The sequence below is a fragment of the Nesoenas mayeri genome (assembly GCF_963082525.1).
Source record: "Nesoenas mayeri genome assembly, chromosome: 2".
In the NCBI taxonomy this organism is placed as follows: Eukaryota; Metazoa; Chordata; class Aves; order Columbiformes; family Columbidae; genus Nesoenas; species Nesoenas mayeri.
In genome coordinates, this window is record NC_137543.1 from 155226924 (window position 1) to 155247397 (window position 20474).

Below are 20474 nucleotides of genomic sequence, written 5' to 3' on the forward strand. Positions count from 1 at the left end.
GCAGTGTTAAATAGCAATTACTTAACAAAGAGGTAAATGACAATAACTATGAAATATAAATGCACAAGTTTTCTGTTTGATTTTAATATCTACAGAGCATGTGCATAGTGGAGCTCACACGACAAGTTAAAGGGTTACTGCATTTTGAAACCATGTATTTCTTTCTTATTTAATAGCTGTTACCATCATGTTCAGCTGCTGCTGCTCCTCCTGCAGATGGGAATTCATTGATATGATTAAATTTGATGGTATGATAATGTATGGTAATCGTGATTAATCAGAAGCCCACTAGCAAATGGAGGATGTTGGGTATTATGTCACCTGCATTTTAAACTGCATTCCCTCTATGCCAGCCTGACAATATTTGACAGCTGGAGGGATCTCATGCTGCATCTGCTTGCTACTACTTATAGATCCGATAAGAGAAAGTGCCCATCGTTCCTTTACTATCTTAAGTGCTGTAATTATAGGGCTTTACAGTCAAGTTGTGAAAACAGTAAGTGTTAAAAAAGAAAGCTTTTTGCTAGCTGCTGAACAAGCTCTGTCTCACATCTGCAAGGGCTATAATCTGCAAGAAATGTAATTTAATGCAGCAGTCTCATTCAAACATGATTTGCATGAAATGCTGTGTAAAGCGCTATCCAAGAAACGTCAATCAACACCACCTGATACCACGTATCCTGTTAAATGAAAACAAAATGCTTTCTACACTACCTGTGATCTGCCACTGTTACACAGTAATAGAGTGAAAATTTCATTTACTGTTGCTCATTATAGTATAGCCATAGCTAAAGCAAAATAATTGTGAGGAAGTAGGAGAATCGTTTTCACAAGCGACTTTTTATTTCCATTAACAGTTTGCTACATACTGTTGCAAACATGTACTAGTTAACTAGTTACTAAATACCATTACTTAATAAATATCAGTTTTAGATGACTGACTGTACTCAGATCCAGGACTGTTCAAATTGTCTTAACTGTGAATACTGGAGAATGAGCCATGATAAAACGCTTATTCACAGGTAGTATCCCATGATCAAATTTGAAATGATGGAAAAAAGTCGTACTCTCTATTTGCATTTCCCACAGCAAACACTATTGCAAAGTTTTGCTTTCAATAGCACTGCAAATTTATGCTTCTATATACTGGAAGACATGTTTATATAAAGGCAATAACATCCATTAAATCGACCCAAGTTTCCTAAAATGGTGTTGCAGGTTGATCCAAGTCAGCCCAAAGATCAGTTGGGGAAAAAGAAGTAAATTGTATTCTAATGTACCTTTTATAATAAGCTTGAATAGCCCTTATAATACATTGCTTGTCTAAAGAAAAACGTTTCAAGCAAGTGGCAATGAAGGACAGTAGCCTTTGTTTTGTACAATGACTGGTCACCTGTTTAAAAATCTCTCACAGATTAAAGCATAAAGAAGTGTTTAAAAACACTGTTTTGATTACAATAACACTTGAAAGCTCAGAATTCAAATTAAGAGTTTTGAGAATTGGTGAGAGAACTGAATCAAAACTAATGAACTGCCTTTCACACCATCCATTAAGACAACACCCGATGTCCTGGAGATCAAGTGGAAATATGCTGAATGAGAATATGAAGAAAGTTTACTAAAGTTTTTGCAGTTTAAGGAAAAAAAAATATCAAATATTCTTTGGGATAAAGACGACATGAAAAGAAATTTGTAAAGTAAGTTCCAAAAACAAATCACATCAAAACACCTGGGAACTGAAATGACATGCGATGCAGAATATTCACAAGGGCCTGATGACAAGTCACTCTACTAAAGCCTTATTTTTATACTGAATAAAACATAATTTATGTTATACAATTGAAATTTTTCAGACTTGAATTCACCAGTCATCTGAAAGGCACTCAGTGCACTAACTAAGGTCTCCTCTCAAAAGAGAAAATCTTTGTGCGTTAAAAAATATCAAAGCCTTCCTGGCATTAATTAGGCAGACGTTAGTGCTTGCTTCATCTTCATGCCACTTCAGAGTATTCCTTACACTTGAGCTTTGAAACTCAAGTTGACCAAAGTTAATAAAATGTGTCTGTGGGATGGACACCTGCCCAGCTCGCACCACACTCAGGGTGTCAGGTTAAGGACAGCAGCTAAATTGGAATTTATCCCAATTTCCTGAAAATTCTCCTGGCAAAAGGCCTCTGGCTGTGGGAACCAGCTCTGCCCTCTCTGCAGCTGTTTCAGAGGATCCAGGTGGGGATGGAGGGAATGGTCAGAATGTCCCCTGATGTAAGGAACTCCTCTCTTCCACCTTGAGCGGTGTGAGGCAGGTTCTCCCCACCTTCCTCTTCACTCCACATGGCCCAGTCCAACCCCAAATTTGGATGCTATGGATAGCTCACCATTTCTGGCTCAAGAGTGTTGACCATGAGGACACCTTCCCTCTGTTAGGCTATCCCAAAGTGAGCATGACACTCACTCCACTTTTATATGTCCTTAAAAACCGCACACAAATGTGCCACACAGGAGTATCACTTCAGTGTTCTTTAAGTTAAAGAAATTATGTTTGAAGCAAAAAGTATTTACAATTTTTTCTTCAGGCAAACACTGAAGTATTTCAAACAAAGAGCTGCTGGACTCACGTAAGGGATGGAAAGATCTGGACCACCAACTCAGCTCATTGTTTCATATTAAGTAATGATGTGGGCTCTATAATAGTCAGTTAGCAGCAGCAGCATTTAGAAACACCTCTTCTATTTTCTATTTAATTTCTTCTTCCCATGTTTTAGTCCATCGTTCTTCACAGAACACGGGGGTTGAAAGATAAATTAGCCCAGATAATAAACACTGGAGGACAGGAACCACAATGGTCCCTTTTGCATAACAAGAAAAACTGCAGGCTCTGTATCTGCACTGGGGCGACCACAAGAATGAATATTTTGGTCAGAAAACCCATGAAAAGTTCAGAAGACCCATACAACTAGTCTATGAATGAAGTCTTCTGTCACCTTCCTTCAGTCCCCAAAGTAGAGTGTTTTGTGTGAAATACCAGCTGTGACACTGAGACAGGAACTCGGAAAAAGGCATCCTAAGCACTTTAAAGAAAAGGCAGATGATAAAGCAAGATCTTCAGAAGGACTCTGCCAAAGAGGTTAGCTCAATCTGTTCTTTGAAGATCTTAAAGAAAACAGGCAGTTGGCTCTTGCACAGTCCCAGGTTAATTCAAATACCTGGAAAAAATATTCTTACTGACTATACTTGAAGACTGGATTACTATCACTACAGCCACCTGCGCAACTCAGACAAGCACAGAAGCCTCTGCAGAACTCATGTCTTTAACTCCCAGCTACCACAAGTTCACCACATTCCTCAGCTGTAACATACCTCAGACCCACCATTTATTCAGTCCTAATCAGCTGGTTATAGCTCTCAATCATCACTCACACTAAGTCACCTTGAATGCTTACAGAGTGAGACAACTTCCTTGTCTGATACAAGATTACTGTAAATGTTAAAATAACTCCAAGTCCAGAACACAGATTCATTCCACTATGTCCTTTCTAGCACTTCCTCTCTAAACATTTCTGGAGTTAAGCTTTAAGTAAGAAATCATTGAACAATGAGCCCTGGCCTGAAATATTAAAACGTAGATTCGAGGTTAAGTGAATTTAATCAGTTGCAACTCCAAGCAGGTTCAATCCTGATTAACGTTACCCTGGTTTACTACTACATTATTTCTTGTAATTTAGAATTCACACCAATATGCTAAGATGCTCATTATAACTTTGTACAACTCTTCAATTACGTCCTTCTACAGAAGGCTGTAAGAATTAACTATTACATGCTTACAAGTAACTGCATTAGCCTTAAATTACAAACACCTGGTTTCCGATGGATTTATGACTTGCGACTGATGAGCTCTGATTGAAGCTCTTCCCGTGTTCAGAGCACACACAGGTTCTCTGTGCTGAGAGATTTCCCTCCTAGATAAGAAAGGAACTCGGAGATAATCGTTCCTTCAGTTTGGGCATCAGACAATTTTAGGTCTCTTCCTTGCAAGAATGTCATTACCTTTAATGTTTCCACCTCTGTCACGTTCAATCAAAATAAACCATCCAGTTCAAAGTTAAACAGGAAAGCAAGCTACGAATATTTACTTCTAACCCACAGTTTTTTAGAAATGGAGCAATCAGAAAAATCAGTTGACTAACATCCTTTGATTAGGCAATTCTATAAACAAGAGCAAATTCAAGTTATTACATATCCAGAGATTCTTTCGACAATGAGGAAAAGGATGAATGAACTATACTCTGAAATACTACTTTGATCTTTTTCAAATGGCTTGTCAAAGTTGTCTAACCATTGCTATAAGTCAACATTTATACATAAACAAGTGAATTATAATTGCACAAAGGCATTTGACAGGTAACAGAGCAAAAAGGTAGTTCTGCAAGATAAAACGTTCAAGTCAGAAAGTAAATTTAACTTCAGCTCACAGCTAACATACTACATTCAATAAAACAAACACGAGGTATGTACACAGTGACACTTAATTCCTAATCCTAATATGACTGATAACCTATGCAAAATTTATGAAGTACTTCATAAGGGAAGTCCACATTATACCCATTTTATAACTTAGTGAGTCACAGAAAGATTAAGTAACTTTCTCAGGGTCATATAGCAGGTTACCAGCCAAAGCAGAAGAAGAAAAAAATACAAGAAGAAGAAAAATAAAAGCCAAAAAACCCCACACTCAGAGCTACCAACTCAAAGTATTGGATCTGGTTAGTTAAGACATCCCTCTTCCTCTTTATGAAAAATAATTACACTGACTTTTTGCGAGGGCATTGCTTACATAAAAAGGCAGCAAGCAGTCAAGTGTTTTCCTTCAGGCAAAAGGAGCGGGAGTCTTACCAAAAATGTTCCATCTATTTGATTCCATTTTAAAAACTGTTGCATACAAGATTAGCTGGGTTTGCAGTACTTCTCAACTTGCAAAACCAAAAATGAACAGAATTAAAATCTAATTTCACAGTCAATTTAAAAAAATTAATTTCCAATTTTTCTACACTGATGTAAACACACTTCAAAGATGTCAATTACAATGCCTTTACAGATATTCCTTGTCCTCCAATTTCTCTTCCATCCCAAATTATGTTTATTGGCAAAGCAACATAGTGTTGAAGGAAAACAAATGCAAGATACATGTTTTTAATCAAAAAAAACCCAATTACTTTTGAAATGTCAAAAAGGTCGCCACATGATACTGAAGGCTGTTGAAGGAAACTATTCCTCTCTGCAAACTGCTGTACTTTTTAATAGAAAAATATCCCCAGTTAAAGTGTTGATGAAGTTACGTGACAGGAATTTACTTTATAAAACTCCAATTTTATTTCTTAAACCTTTCTATACTTCACAGAAGAAACATGGCAATTTAAAAGCTTGAGTTACTGTAAAAAATACAGACATCACACAACCAGCTATGCACATGGCAGCCTAAAGTCACAGCATGTTTCTGAAATCTGCTTCTTTCAAATACATCTGATCTCTACGCAAGTAACTTACTGCATTGTACTACACGCATGTTCACAAACATGTACTTTCCTCCTTCAATACTACAAACATTAACAGAAGGTAATTTCTGTTTGGTTTATATATTTGAGAAATACAACATATGGGTCCTTGTTTGAAAATATTTAAGGCCACAATGAATGAACTATTTTTTCTTTTGCTTATTATTATTTGCAAACCACCTGAACTATACATTTAGCGCAACAAAATTGTGAAATGATGAGGAAGGCTCCACCAGTATGCACTCTTAGCCATTCACAGAACTAAAGAAATTATCAACTGAAATTAGTCTGGTGAAGCAGCTAATGCCCTGTTTGTTTTAGAAGTTAGAAACATAAGAGAAGGCAAGGTGAAGCAATGACATTCCCATTTTTATATAAAAACCACGAGGGCATTTAAATGCCTAAAGTAATGATAAAAATGACCGCTGATTTTTACAATAAATATATATTACTGCTTTTTAAGCTTAGGGGTTATTTCAAATAGCCTTTTATTATATCAAATAAAATAAGGATTCTATTTATACAGAAAGAGTCAAGTAATAAAATGAAGCCCATATTCTTCAAGACAAGAGGCATTCATGCCTCTCCCACTGGAGAGACTGGTTCAACAATTTTACAGTTAAACAGAATTAATTCCACTCTCGAAAATCCATTGACCTTAAGCTTTTAACAAACATTTTCAACTGCAGAGTGTATTGTCAATATTTACCAATCCTTAAAATTATATTTCACTAGAACAGCTTGTATTTGCTATATTAATATTTCCTTGCAAATGTATGCTTATCCATATCAGAGAAGAAGAAACAGCTGCTACTCACGGGAAATCTCTGGGGTCCTACAGCAGGTCTTGGCTGGGCTGGAACTGGCAGCAAGGGCACTGAAACAAGAAGCACCTTTTAACACCATTTGTTTTACCTCACAGTTGTTGCTGTTATTTCCAAAAGCAGTTGCAATAAGGAGCCATGATTAAAATCTGCCACAGTTACCCTCACATGTCACAGTTCCTACAATTAATTTTCAGCAACCATCCCCCCTCCCCCATAACATGCAACAGGGCAATTAGGATTCTCCTAGTTAATTTACATAATTTAATTCTGCATTTTCCAGAATTAGATTGCTCCTTGTTCCAGGAAAGAAAACCAGAATACTTATTCAGCCAAAGACGTCTCTTAGACAAAGCTGACACAGACACTAACTACAATTCCATGTTTCAAATAGAAGGATACATGATTAATTCACCTTCTCAGCTTCACGCCCCTCAAGATTTCCTGGGTATCTCCTAATCTCACAGTCAACCTCCTACAACAAGCACTGGCATCACAGGCTCTATCTGGTATAAATCACTGTTCAGAGGAGGTTTTAATGAGGCAGGCAGTGACAATTAACAGCAAGTAAAAGTACTTAATCTGGCCTTGGTGCTGTAATGGTGTATGCAACTGTGATCATAGTTTGTGTAATCACAGAACTGATCTCAGATAAAAGACTATTTCATAAAGAGATGCCAAGAAGAATTTGGAGACTCTCTTCCTGAAAAGTAACTTGTCCAAAATTAGTATTTCAGGAGGATTAGTATGGATGACTTATCCATACAACTGTACTTCAAGAGACTAGTCAAGAAAAATATTTCCCAAAACATCTACTTAATATTGTGGCATAATGCACAAAGCATCTACTACTGGATCACCTTGGGGACTCAATAGTTGAATACACAGCACAAAGAGTACTGGAAGACTCCTCACTTTCCAGGGCAGGTTTTTTCTGGAGTTGTCTAAGTAGTTAGATGTACGAATGTATCAACGTTAAACAAAAGGCCCAGAGTGTCAAATGAAGCATTTCAATCAAATGGCACTGAACCTTCTTGTTCATTTACTAAAAACTTTTAGTAAGTTTATGTTTCTTCCATTTGTTTATAGCATTTTTGAAAGTGACAGGAAAACATTTCCCCACACAGGGTTAAACATCAACTTCATAGACAACTACTGTATTACACTTGGGAGCAGGAAAGACATTAAGAAATGCACCACACTCCTCCCTTAAACAAGCTGCACTTCCCAACAGAGTTTAATAATATGCCTCAAAAATCCCTTTTTTTATTGGTAACTGAGGCATGAGAACTAATGTATTAGTGGTTATTTTTAGCTCATGTCCATGCCCGGCTTCTATCCAGTTTTGTTAAGTACTTCTGGTTTACTAGCCCAGGGACTGACAGGGTAAACTAAGTGCACTGGTCTTTCAGTGCTCAAGGACTGTATGCAAGGTTTTGTATCAGGTTACAGCAGAAAAATCAGTTGAATTGTCTCATCTCAGGTTCTAATGAACATCTGCCAATATCAAACAGTCACAGCCACCTGGAATAAAACTGACAAGGGGCTCTTAACAAATTTGGGATTAAAATAACACAGGAATCACAGGCCAGAGACACACTGAGAAAAATCACATAAGGTGGGAAATGTAGAGAAGTGTCAACTGAACAGGGCACTCACATCTATTTCAGTAACCTGCTTCTGGTAGGAGCATATAGACATATTTATACATTTTAAGCAAATGAATTTAATACTCATGAAAGATGGTAGGTCAAACTGTGTGCCCTTTCAATCCTTGGACACTTGCTGAAACAGCAAAGAAGTCTCAAGCAAGCACTCATTTTCCTGATGTCAAATCTATTGGTTTGAAAAGTATGCTTCAAAAATAATACACAGCATGTTGTGAGACACTATTTTAAGAAGATTAAGTTGCTTTTGGCTGTAAATTCCAATGCTATACCTGAAAAGATGAAGAAGCAATTCCCATATTGATTATTTAGGAGAACTATAATGTAATTTTTCCCAAGATACCAAACCATTTTTAAAGGGTAAATGGCATACTAATCTAACCAAGCTGCCATAAATAGCTCATTAGTTCATGTCAATTTTGGCAGCACCACAGTATCCTTGAAACAGTCATTTGTGGTATAAACTTAAAAGTGAAAACAATCAATATCTCTATGACAGGTTGAATTAGTATTTCATAGTACATCTATATGCAGTCCCCCGGTATTTGTAAATTGATCATATTCAAATCGGAACGTGCATTCAGCCAAAAATTACTACTTGCAACTCAAAACTAATTTACAGAATAGGACACAAAGAAAAGGGAAAACTACGACAAGCAAGCAATCAAAAGACATGTGATTCAAATGCCACAAAAAGTAGAGCTGAACACCACCTGATTGTATCTGCAGCAGGAATGCGCAGAGACTCACGTAATCGTTTTAGGGGTTTTGATAGACGGAATCCTTCTTAATAATTTATGAAGCTTCAAAGACTAAAACTAGTAGAAATTTGTTTGAAACAAAACTGCCTTGAAAGTAACTATTTTTTTGAACCAGGATTCAAGGCTGGGCTGGGAGCTGGTGGTCACTCTAAGAGACTTGCTTTTGAGACATCAAAGGAATAAGCTGATGATAGGATTCTTCAAGAGTGCTTCAACTGACTTTCAGGCTGAAGTAGCTGCCTACTAGAGCTCTTATACATGAAAATTTCATAACAATTTACAAGAGGCTTAAGTCAATTTTAGAAAAGACTGATATACTCAATACATTTCAAGACTAACTCAAACGAAAAAGATGTTGAGAAAGTATATTTCTATGATTTGCAGTTAGAGAAAGTGTCCCTGGTGCTGACAATTAGAAGTGTGTAAGCCTAATCCTGCCATAAAATTAGAGGAAAAAATGCCAGTCTACACTAAAACATGACAGCGCACCATTAAAATTGCCAGAACCTAAGTGTGCATATCATGCACTTCCAGACGTGGCATTTTTAGCTTCCAGGCATTACATTTTCAACAACAGAATCCCAATAAAACTTTGCACCTGACTGTATTCTCCAGTGTTTAAAAACTCTCAAGGATCTGGAAATATATTCAGCCAAGAAGGAACAGGACATTATCAAGAACAATGAAGTCAACCTGATCTTTCGTACTCCCTGTCACCCTGAAATAAATGATGCTGCATGTGAAACACATCCTCATGTTGCCATCTACCAGTCTCTGCCTACTGGGGCCTCAAGCAGATGGATTAAACTGAGAAGGAGATTTTTAAGTGGAAGTTTAGAACAGCTCTCTCAACACTTGAATTTCTGTCTACCATCTGCCTGCAGTGACTGCCTAAAATTCACCTTAATATGCAAATGCCATTGAAGATTTTAGACTTATGTTCCTCTTCCCTGAAGAAGACTACTGAATTCCTACACATTTTCCTGAGATGTTCAAATGTATACTTCCATGTAACATAACTATAGTGCTGCTGACAAAAAGACTGACATGGCCACCACTGTCAGTCACTGCTGAAGGCTCAGCTCCCCATACATGCTCTGTAATCAATAAGATTAAAATTCTACAGTCATTTAAAAGATGATGTTTATTGGTATGCTGCACACCTATTAGCAGAAATATTCAGTAGTCTTGCCAAGGATTCCTTCAGTAAAATGGATAGCACAAAGATATTTCATGCGAAACAGCTGACATCAATACAAAAAGATCTTCCCCTCTGAAATACAGGTCTTGGACCATTCAAAAATGGATCCCTCATTCTCCAGGGCTACTCATTTTAAGAGGATGACTAGACTTTTACCAGTCTAGAAATGAATGTGCACACAAAGTCAGCAAGTATAAGAGCTAAAATAAAGACTTACAAATACAATATCAAAGATGATGTAACATGCAGGAAGGTACACAACTTTGTTAAAATGAGGATCTGCAAGTGAAGATACAAAAATAGACCTGGAATACCCAGGGTGAGACAAGCCTGAAGCTGCCTGACAATGTGAAAAAACTTCAGACGAAAGAAAACACACTGGAACCCATCTGACTTTAGGCAAAAGTAAAAATCCTCAGTAGCCATTGCTCGCATTAGGAGGACATTTGTTCACTCAGATGCAGAATATTTGTTGGCTCTTTCACGGGGAAAGAGAAGAGGCAGCAAAACAATAACTGTAGCTTTGGAAATGTTAGGAAAATACACAGAAGGCATAAATCCAAGACCAAAGCACTGTTTGGACTGCTTCCAGATAATCTGTCCTGATGCATAACTGGGTGGGAAGCACTGATTTTATTAGACAGGAAAAAACAAAATAGTCTCTACAAGACAGCTACTACAAAGCCATCTGTGAGAGGCCTAATAGATCTCTATCAACTAGCAATACCGTACCCTGCCAAATTCCTGCTTTTCAAATAAATGAAACAAAGATAGCACTGGCTTGGAGTTCTGCTGATTTGAAGGGGGTAAAAATACAGAAACCCTAATGGTAAATATGTATAAAAAGATATGTACTTCTCTACTTTGCTTAGTCCCAACAGAATCAAGGTATGTAGGTGTCTCTTTTATCCTCTTAGGGATTAAACACTTCCTAAATAAGGAGTAATGTTAACAGCTCTGCTGAGAGCTGCCCTAAAACGTGTAGCCTGAAGATCGCTTGTGTTAAGTGACAGAAAAAAAACATACTAGCAGGCTGCGAATCAAACAATCACAAATGTGGCACTGAAAGGAGAGCTGAGGGCATGTATCTTGCCAAGTAAGGACAGCAGCTGGTCCCCTTCCTAGAGATTACAGTGCAAGGAGTGCCTTGGTGTACTCTCACTTGAAATAGGTGGGTGGTTATTCTGTGAACGCTTGGCTGAAGCTGGAATGATGTAGGAAACCACAAACTGCAGTACTTACCTGGTCTTGACAACTGACATTTGCTACTTTTAAAAAGCACATTCTCTTTTCAGTTTTCACTTTCACTGCTCTTTGCAGACTTTACAGTAGAGTAACAAAAATGACAAAGAAGTTGGAATGGCTTTACTATTTCAGCTGGCCGCAAACAACGTTACATCTTACTGCAGGTAAAACATTTGTTTCAAGCTTAAGGAAAAAAATATCAGCCTGAAGCACAATTCCATGAAGCGATAAACAAACAAATTGTTGCACCTCTAGCAAAGAATAAGATCAGCCACATTCACATGACTGGGAAGGTTATTCAGAAAGCTGACCTTGTACAGGCGTCACTACTGTCCCCTTGAAATGTGGATTTATATGTATGTTCTTCGGTTGCTGAGGTGTCACTGGAGGTGGAGTCATCATTATTCTAGGCGTTTCTATCTGAGGGGGCATATGTAGCCCTGGAGGAGGAGAAGAATGATGCTGATGCTGTAAAGGAAGCAGAGATTGTAACTGTTGCTGCTGCTGCTGTTGTTGCTGCTGCTGTTGCTGCTGCTGCTGTTGGTGTTGGTGCTGCTCTTGGTGATGCTGGAACAGACTCCTAACAGGTTGCTGGTGTGTTGGAATTAACCTCTGTGAATGAGTCTAAAGTCAGACAAAAGAATAAAATCAATAGGCTTTAAAGTTAAAATATCCTGACATAAACCAGCACAAAATCAAGACACCTTTGGAGAACAATTAAGGCCAAATATGAACACAAAAACTTCTTATATTGTCAACTCAACTGTTAAGAACCATCAGCACAGGAAAGCAAAAGAATAATTGAAGACATTCATGTGAAGGAGAGGACAGCGAAGAGTAAAGAAGCACACAGGGAATGCAGACATTCATTCACTTAATTTCAACAGTGAAACTATCAAGTTTCCTATGTTAGGGTTCTGTATATGTCACTGGAAATTGTCATCAAATGCAATCATGCATATGTGATAATCACCAGAAATCTGAGTCCTAATATTAAAACAAATCCATTCACTTTGCCTCCTGTATAGAAGAGCACCTCTGAGAAAACTTAACAGTAGTAACCGATGTCAAAATACAAGTTAAGCTGGATTCTTAAGATATCAGTGTAGCCCACATCTCCACACTGCCTGAAGAAAAATATATACTTTAAAGATACCTTTCAAAGGTATCTTTTGCAACAGAGAAGAAAGTTGCTTGCTGCTCAACATTCTCAAACACAAATGGCTAAAATCAGTTATAATAATAATACAAAAAAAAGAATCATGTTTCCTTTCAGAGACATTCTCCTGCTTCTAAGCTCACTGATACCAGGTATCGGCCCTAGTCCACCAACTCCTAAATGGTACTGCAAGAAGAATCCCAAATGGGCAACCTTTTAGTAACAAAGATGTGACAACATTTTTTCAGCAACCATATACATAAAGCAAAGTAGCTACAAAGTATGAACAAGATACTGTGATGAACACAAAAATGTTCACAACATTAACAACAAAATAGGAAAGACTGCAGCAATACAGAAAAAAAATATTCCACCTTCACTGTTTTAAAAGCACAAAATATTCTAGTGCAGGGCTCTTAACTGCTGAGATATCCACAGGCTCCTGCTAGTGCTCAGCATCTACAGTTACTGCAGTTGGAAAAAATCCCCTTTGTTTAATACAGATGACCTTGTCCTGCAAAGACACACACAGGCTTTGTTCTCCAATCTCAGCTTCCAGTACATTTTATGACAGTTAACAAAAATAAGTGTGGGCTACATCTTGATCACACACTTGCTGGGTTGTTTGTTGTGGTTTGGTTTGGGTTTTTTTTTTGTTGTTTTTATTTTTGGATGGAAAAAGTAACATCTTCTAGTATGTGATACAAAACATGGCAGGGGGGTAAAAAAGAGTAACGAAGACAAATTTCATCTGAAATCCCAAGATACTAATTTATCTAGTGGTGATCACCTTCCTATGGTTTCATTTGCCTCCATAGTCCGTACATGATTTTTTAATTTTAGAAGTATCAGCAAAAATACTAGTTTGACAAAACCCAAGACGTATTTTACAGAATCCTATTTTCTTTAAACTAGATTACTATTAATAATGTAGGACTGAACATGTTTCCATGTTGCCTGTAGAAGACTTCTCAGAGGAATTAACTTTTTCCTCCATCCTTATGCAAGCCAGCAGTTAAGCCTGATGATGCTGTACGACTGAAAATCCCTTTTTCATATGGAGGCCTCAAGTTGAGGCCGGTAGCAGGACTAAGCACATAGTTTCACAATGACCACATTACACAAAGTCCATCTTACCCAGCAGTGCTCTGAAAGAGCAAAAAGTGCACGTTGGAATATGTACTTCACCTTTGTAAAGATTCATGATTTAGAACACATTTCTCCATAATTTCCTGAAAGTATGTTCAAAGAATACTAAGGATTAAAAGGTACCATTGTCGATGGCTGGTTTGGCAGCAGTCCAGGTCTGTGATCCTTCATTCTTCCCCTATCATTATTGTCTCTCCTTTGTTCTCCCATTCCGTGGCACATAACTGAGCCTCCTCTTCGCCCTCCTCTCCTTGAGCCATATCGGCCCTGTTTAAGCTGCCTTTCCCTCTCCTCAAATTCCATTAATGCTGCTTTGGCTTCTGCAGAAAGTTCTGTTGAAAGAGAGAGATATGGTAAAAATATTTTAGCTTCATGCTGGAAAACATCATGAAGAAAACATCACTAGAACTATAGACACATTCCTGCAACTAACATAAGATTTGCAACTGACATAAAATTTGCAGGCACTTTGATCTCCTTTAGGTGGCATGTTAGCATTTCATTAAAGGCATCTTTAAAAGGAAAAAGCACACAGACAGTTGTGTCCGTTGCACAGGAAAAAGCAGGTAAATGAAAGAAACAGGGACAAAAAGGTTTGTATGGTTTTGTTTTGGTTGGTTGTGGGTTTGGTTTTTTTGTTTGTTTGTTTTTAAATGCTATTGAAGTTTACCCTATGCTATAAGAGGAGGCTGTGGCTCCTCCCACATTTGTGTTATCTTAAACATTTCACTTACCTGCAGGAATGTCAAACACCACAATGAAACCCACAGTAAACTTTACTGTAAAGGATATGCATATAAACAGATTTTAGCCACCAGATTCTTTTACACAGGCCTGTTCCAAAGGAGAACTTTCTGGTTGCTGAAGAGTTTTTCCAATAAACTGCTTAATATTTATTCTATTATATGTGGTTTAAGAAGCAGCTGCACTTTACAGGTGATAATTCCACTGAAGAGAAAGCACACTTCAAAATCTGTGCTCAGCTCAAGTCAAATACAAGGCCACTGATAACACCCACCAAACGCACATCACACGTAAACGTCACAGAATAGATGGTACTCAGTGAAGATTGGCAAATTTCCTTGAAACCTGGGACAATCCTGATGGCATTAAGAGAAAACCAAGCAGTAACAGGCCCAGGTCATCCAATTACTTGGAAATACAGAGAAAGTCTAAACCAAACTTCAGTAAACATACCACAACAGGATGAGCAATGCTACTTACCAGGTTTCAGTTAAAGGGGAAAAATTTAATCCAAACATGGGATTTTGCCATGTGCCAGTCAGATCTCTTCTTATGCTCTAAAATTGTCTTCTGCCTCTAACATGGCAAAATTAAACTACTTTAAACTAAACTACACTCCTTACACATATATATTTTGAGTTCATATAAAAGGTAATTATTGCAAGATGTTCAGTCTTCCATCTAAAAAGTTTGCTCTTAATGTTTAAGGCGACTAGTTACACGGACAACTTTTCAGGACAAAGTGTTTTTACTTGCTAATAATACACACAGTGGCTATAATATCTGAAGATTAGAATAAAAATAGTTTGTACCCAGCAGCTGAGACACTGGTACAACATCTCCACAACACTTTATAACCAATTAGAAAACTATTTAAATTTCTTACGAGTCCAAAAGGCAAAGCTACTTAAATCACCATCTTAAACATCTTCATAAGTAATCTCAATTAGTCTTTGAAGTTGAGGATTGACAGAAGGGCAGAAAAGGGTGAACACCGCGCATTCCCACTGCGGCAGCTGTTCTTACTTGGCTACAAAAACTACCTGCACAACTAAGCTGCAAAGACTGTAAATTTGCATGTCCCAGTTTTCAGAGGTATTCAACACCTCCAGAAAGCAGGGGCTTTTTGATTTTTAAAAGAAAAGTTTAGGATCTGCTGGCTATCCAAGAACACAGCAAACATGACAGACTCCAAGAAGCACAGGATCTATTTTCTATTTCACTTCTGCATGATGGTGATGAGTTTCTCTACCTCCTTTTCTCTTGTACCTCTGACCCTGCAATTAAGTGGCATAAAGCTTTAGTTTACAATCACACCAGATACTCTTATGAAATGCTACCTTTGCCCTAGCACCTGCCTCCAGAGACCTGCAGAGGCTTTATCAGGAGAACTTCATAGCATGCTCAGAAAGGGGCAAGAAATCACACTCCCTCAAGTCTTGGTATGGTATTAAACATGCACACTATGGATTTCTGAGGAAAATTAAGACAAATGTGCTCTTGTCCAAAGCAATCAAAAGCATTAGATGCAACTAAAATAACCACTTTATCCATTCTTAACTGTCAGGGATGAAAAAAATTTGGTTTAATAGGAAAATTTGGTTTCAAGCCTCCTTCCTGTCCACACCTGCAGAAAGTTCAGTGTCTTCACAGGTTTGCAAGAGTGAAAGGATTAACATGGGCTTTTAGTTGGTCTGCAGGAAAAAGAAGACCACAAACTCATATATACATAAAAATGGTGCCACTAAGTCACAAAGCAACGGCTCTACTTGCTTTAACCAGAGAGAAGCCAGTATCCTGGGCACGGGACATGCTGCTAGCTCAAAAGGTTTCTTTTCCAAGAATAGGAAAGGCAGGGCATTTTTTCTGCCATCTTCCACACTACAATCCTGACCTCAGCAAGGTAGTTTGGAAAGCAAAGTTCAGTCATTGCAACGAATACCTACCACTGATATTCACTCAAGATGATAAGGTGCTGTTTCACGTGGGAGTTCTTAATGAACCTGGGAACAGAGCTAGGCTTCCTACAAGGCAAGATCATATCTGAATCTCTCAGCCTCTTGAGCATACATCGAAGGACACTGAATAGAAACAACTTTAGAAGAAAGAATGGGCTGCTGCAAACAAAACAACTTAAGAGGGCTGTGTTGATTAAGCCTGGAGATGGGATGACACAGCACCCAGGGCAAAATCAGTCCTGATGACCTTTGATGTGCGGGTGCTTTTCACTCTCTTTAAAATGAAAACTAATAAATTGTTTTCTTACTCCATCTACAAGAAAGTTCTAATATCTTGAAGGCTGTGTTTTTAAAGACACAGTCCATGTATCAGTTTATTAGCCAGAAGTAAAACTGTGTATAACACAGACCTTGGAAAACATACCCCAGCCAAAACAAAAACCCCCATGAATTCACTGCAGCCATCATTACATTCATACTACATCTATGACCACAGAAGTACAATATAACCACCTGATTTAAGAAAAAATTACGACATTTCCTACTTTTGCCCAAGATCTCAGCCACTCATTATCAGAGTGAACAGAAGCCAACTAAGTAGGACGTAACAAGAAGTACTAGCGCATCCAGTAATTTTTGTTATCACTTTGCAAACGGCTCTGCAGAAGTGTAGGGTTTTGGGTTTGTTTTAAATTAAGTACAGAGAGAATACTTCAGTTTGGTGATGACAAACAAAGCCACTTTTCTTCTTCACATTTCTTAACAGGTAACTAAATCCAGAGCATAATAGCAAATCCAAGTTTGGGAAGACATCAAATACATGCACTGAAGTTACATATTTATCATCAAAGATGATAAACTCAGTACCTCTAGAAATCAACTGAACAGTTGTCCTATGATACCCCTCCTTCAGACTTCTCAAAACCACTACTGACTTTATCTTTAGGAAAGATCTCAGCTACATCAATGAGAAGACTATATATTTACATATTTTTATCTAGCACACACTTCTCATCTTGACTGTACAGTTCTCACACAGTTAATGCAGTGAATCAGCAATTATTTTTCTAGTGTCTCTAAGTGTCAAGATTAATTTCACTATCGCTGGTAATAAAATGGTTTCAAATGACATCTTTAATCAGCAAGTAAGAATGCACTCCTCCAATAGAGACAAGCTGTCACAAAAGGTCACGAAAATGTGACAGGATGGAAATTACGTTTGTAACTTCAACTGAAATGTTAATTCCTCTTTAAGTGTTTTCTCAACTATGTTCAGATTTTAAAGTAAGGAGATGCAGCTCTGGAATGAAGTTTCTTTTTAAAATCTGTAGCATCTGTAAAATTTTGCTCTATAATATCAAAAGCAAGCAGGTACTTATATGCAAAAAACAACTATTTTTTGCTCTTTAGCTTTCCACCACATGGTCTATCATTTGGTCTCTCTATCAACAAATTAACATGAAAAACCGGTATGAACAGAAACTATTCTGTAACAGCAAAGATTAGTTTCAAAAAAAGCTCTTTAGTTTATAGATTCATCCACATTAGCATCACCTTCTCTTTGTATATCAGAGCTACATCCCAAATCACTTAAAATTATATTTAAAAATAAGTCCAATTGGAATTACTGTTCCTTCAGCAGGTAAGCTCCATTATAAATTTTCTGCTCATTGGCTGGTCTTGTCTATTTTAAACTAGAGTAAATCCACAGAAACATGAAAATGGCATCCAACTGTCACCTACCTTGCAATTATGTGTAGAGATTTAGCTATTCCAGTGCACTCTTATTTTTAAAATAATCTATTTTGTAAGGCCACCAGAACCTCTTGCATAAATAAGATATGGTCTATATGTGGGATGTAGAAATATGGTTTTGTAGTTGAAAACACATTTGGAATGTACCTCAGCTGAAATATCCCTTGCCTGTGCCTCTAGAGGGTTCCTTTCAGTCTTATTCTAATCAGAATCAATTTCTGAGTATTAAAACAATGCTGAATAAAGGCCTTTAATAGCCTAAAATGCAAGTAAGAACTATTTGCTAAAATCGAACAACAGATGAGAAAGATCTTGATTCAAAATCAGGCACTGACATCTCACTCACAGAATGACATGGCCTATGTGAACACCACTGTCGAAGTCTCATTCAGCCTTTGCAGCTGACTCTTTGCTGCTCACAAACAAGTCTTCTTAGCCACAACATCTCTGGTACAGAATTAAGGCTTCTCAGTTTTTGTAGGCATAGTAAAAGCTCATATTCCTTGCAACTGAATTAAAGAATTAGGAGGCTATGCAACTCAAGAGAAAAATCCTTAGAACTAACAACCTTTACAAAGCAAAGCTTTCAAGTAAGAAGAAAATTTCATCAGGAGTTCCAACAACCCAGGTATGTGCTCTGGGAACATAATTCCAAAATGCCCTGTTGTCCCAAAGACACTGACTCATCTGGAAGGAAAGATGCAGCATCCAGATATCAAGCTCACACTGCATGACATCCATCTTAAAGCAATCCTCTGTGAAGAATTCATCCCTACAGGCTGGCAAAACTTGAAGTATCATAAAAAATACCTCTTCTCCCAGTGGTATCTGACAATTAGCCAACAGTATCTGACAATTCACCTTCATCATCAGTTCACCTCCCTTGCATATCTTGATTCTCTTCAAAAGACCAGGGCTTTTTCTCCATAGTTGGAATTGATATTTGGTTCAGTAGCAAAATTTTGAGAACAATATAACCTTTTGAAAGCAAAAGTTAACTTCTGCCCACCTCCACCACCACTGTAAGGCCAACATGCACCTCACAGGGCATGTATAAACCAGAAAACTTTAAAAACACCAGTATCAGCTTCTTGAGTACCCAAGGTACATGAACGGTGTCTTGAAGTTAACTCTCAAAACCATAAACAGTGTGATTTTATTTATAGACTAAACCAGAGTGGCTGCAGTGAAGTTGCAAACATACTGCTGCTTCTGAATTAGCAGTGGCAAATTCATTAGCAACATGGAATAGTCTTCTTCCTAGAAACACACATTTGGGTTACACTACTCAAATACAAAGGAAATATACCCTTTTAGACACTGTCTAAAGAATCAAGGTGGTATAAGAGATCCAGATTGTTCCATGTGAGAAAAGCTGAACCCAGAAAACATGTGTTTCCATATTTTTCTAACACACTCCCAAGCAAGTTACAATTTCTCTAGGCCAATCCAGCAGCAGGAACGCAACAGGTTCAGAGCACAGTTATGTTCCTGGGGGAAAACATCAAACACGCAGATATTTCACAGCAGAAAACAAGTAACAAGATTTGTGTTATCAATTGAAAAAATCTTCCAAGGATGGAAGTCCAAAGGAATTCCTTATAAATGTATTCTACTACAATACACAGCACATAGCTGCTGCTTAAAAACAAAAGCTTTTAGAGACACCACAAAAGTCTCAATGAAAAAAATATTGCACTGGTTTCCAAAACATGATACATTTAGACATTATTCCCAAGGAGAGAAATCTTAAACATACTACAACAGACTACTCATAACTTTGGTCAACGTGGATATAGGCCAGTCTAAAAAGGTGACTGTTCCATCTTTTCTCGTTAAACTCTTTCAGAAAAGTTTTAGGAGGCCTGTGTTTTACTTTCATTGATTACAGCTCTTCAAAATAGTTCAGTGTCACAAAACCTCACCTAAAGTTTCTGGAATGTTTCTCCTTTCTCTTGTCACATCTGAGAGCCTAATTATCGTTCCTTCTTTCCGTTCAGTTTTGAAACGTAATCGTCCAGACTCTTCGTCGTCATCCTCCTCTTCATCAGATTCTTCTTTTGTTTCTTCTTGAAGTTCCAGAGATTCGATAGCTGCCTGAATCACAAAATACAGAGGACATGCAAACTGAAAAATCTACTTTGTTGTGATAAGTGAGTGTCAGAAGACAAAGCTTTCTTTAAAAGCCCCTTTGTACAAATTTTGCTGGCATTATTCTCATACATAACTCTGTGAACATTAAAGAGTTTGGTAAACTTTTTAAAAATATGAATATAGGAAGTATATAATAAATTATACACTTAAATCTATTGAGAAAATCCTTTTTGCTGCAATCTGTAAGATAACATGGAAACTTCACTTAGAACCATCATCTAATCAGTAGCTACTTTTGCACACATAGTGATATTTTATCACTGAATTGACTATGATTTAAACCTGGGATACTACTAGATTCAAGCAAT

At 37.5% G+C, this 20474-nt stretch overlaps 1 protein-coding gene across 6 annotated transcripts in view; it reads right to left on the minus strand.

Moving 5' to 3' along the window:
• RBM33 (RNA binding motif protein 33) overlaps positions 1-20474 on the minus strand; it is a 102884-nt gene that overhangs the window by 55528 nt on the left and 26882 nt on the right. For 5 of the 6 annotated variants that reach the window (XM_080338881.1, XM_080338883.1, XM_080338880.1 and 2 more), the window contains exons 7-10: positions 19938-20109; positions 13679-13887; positions 11559-11871; positions 6368-6426 (exon numbers count right to left, since the gene is read on the minus strand). In XM_080338881.1, the coding sequence (XP_080195007.1) occupies positions 6368-6426; positions 11559-11871; positions 13679-13887; positions 19938-20109 (753 nt within the window). The remainder of the gene's footprint in view (positions 1-6367; positions 6427-11558; positions 11872-13678; positions 13888-19937; positions 20110-20474) is intronic. The other variant, XM_080338882.1, reaches the window with a different exon arrangement.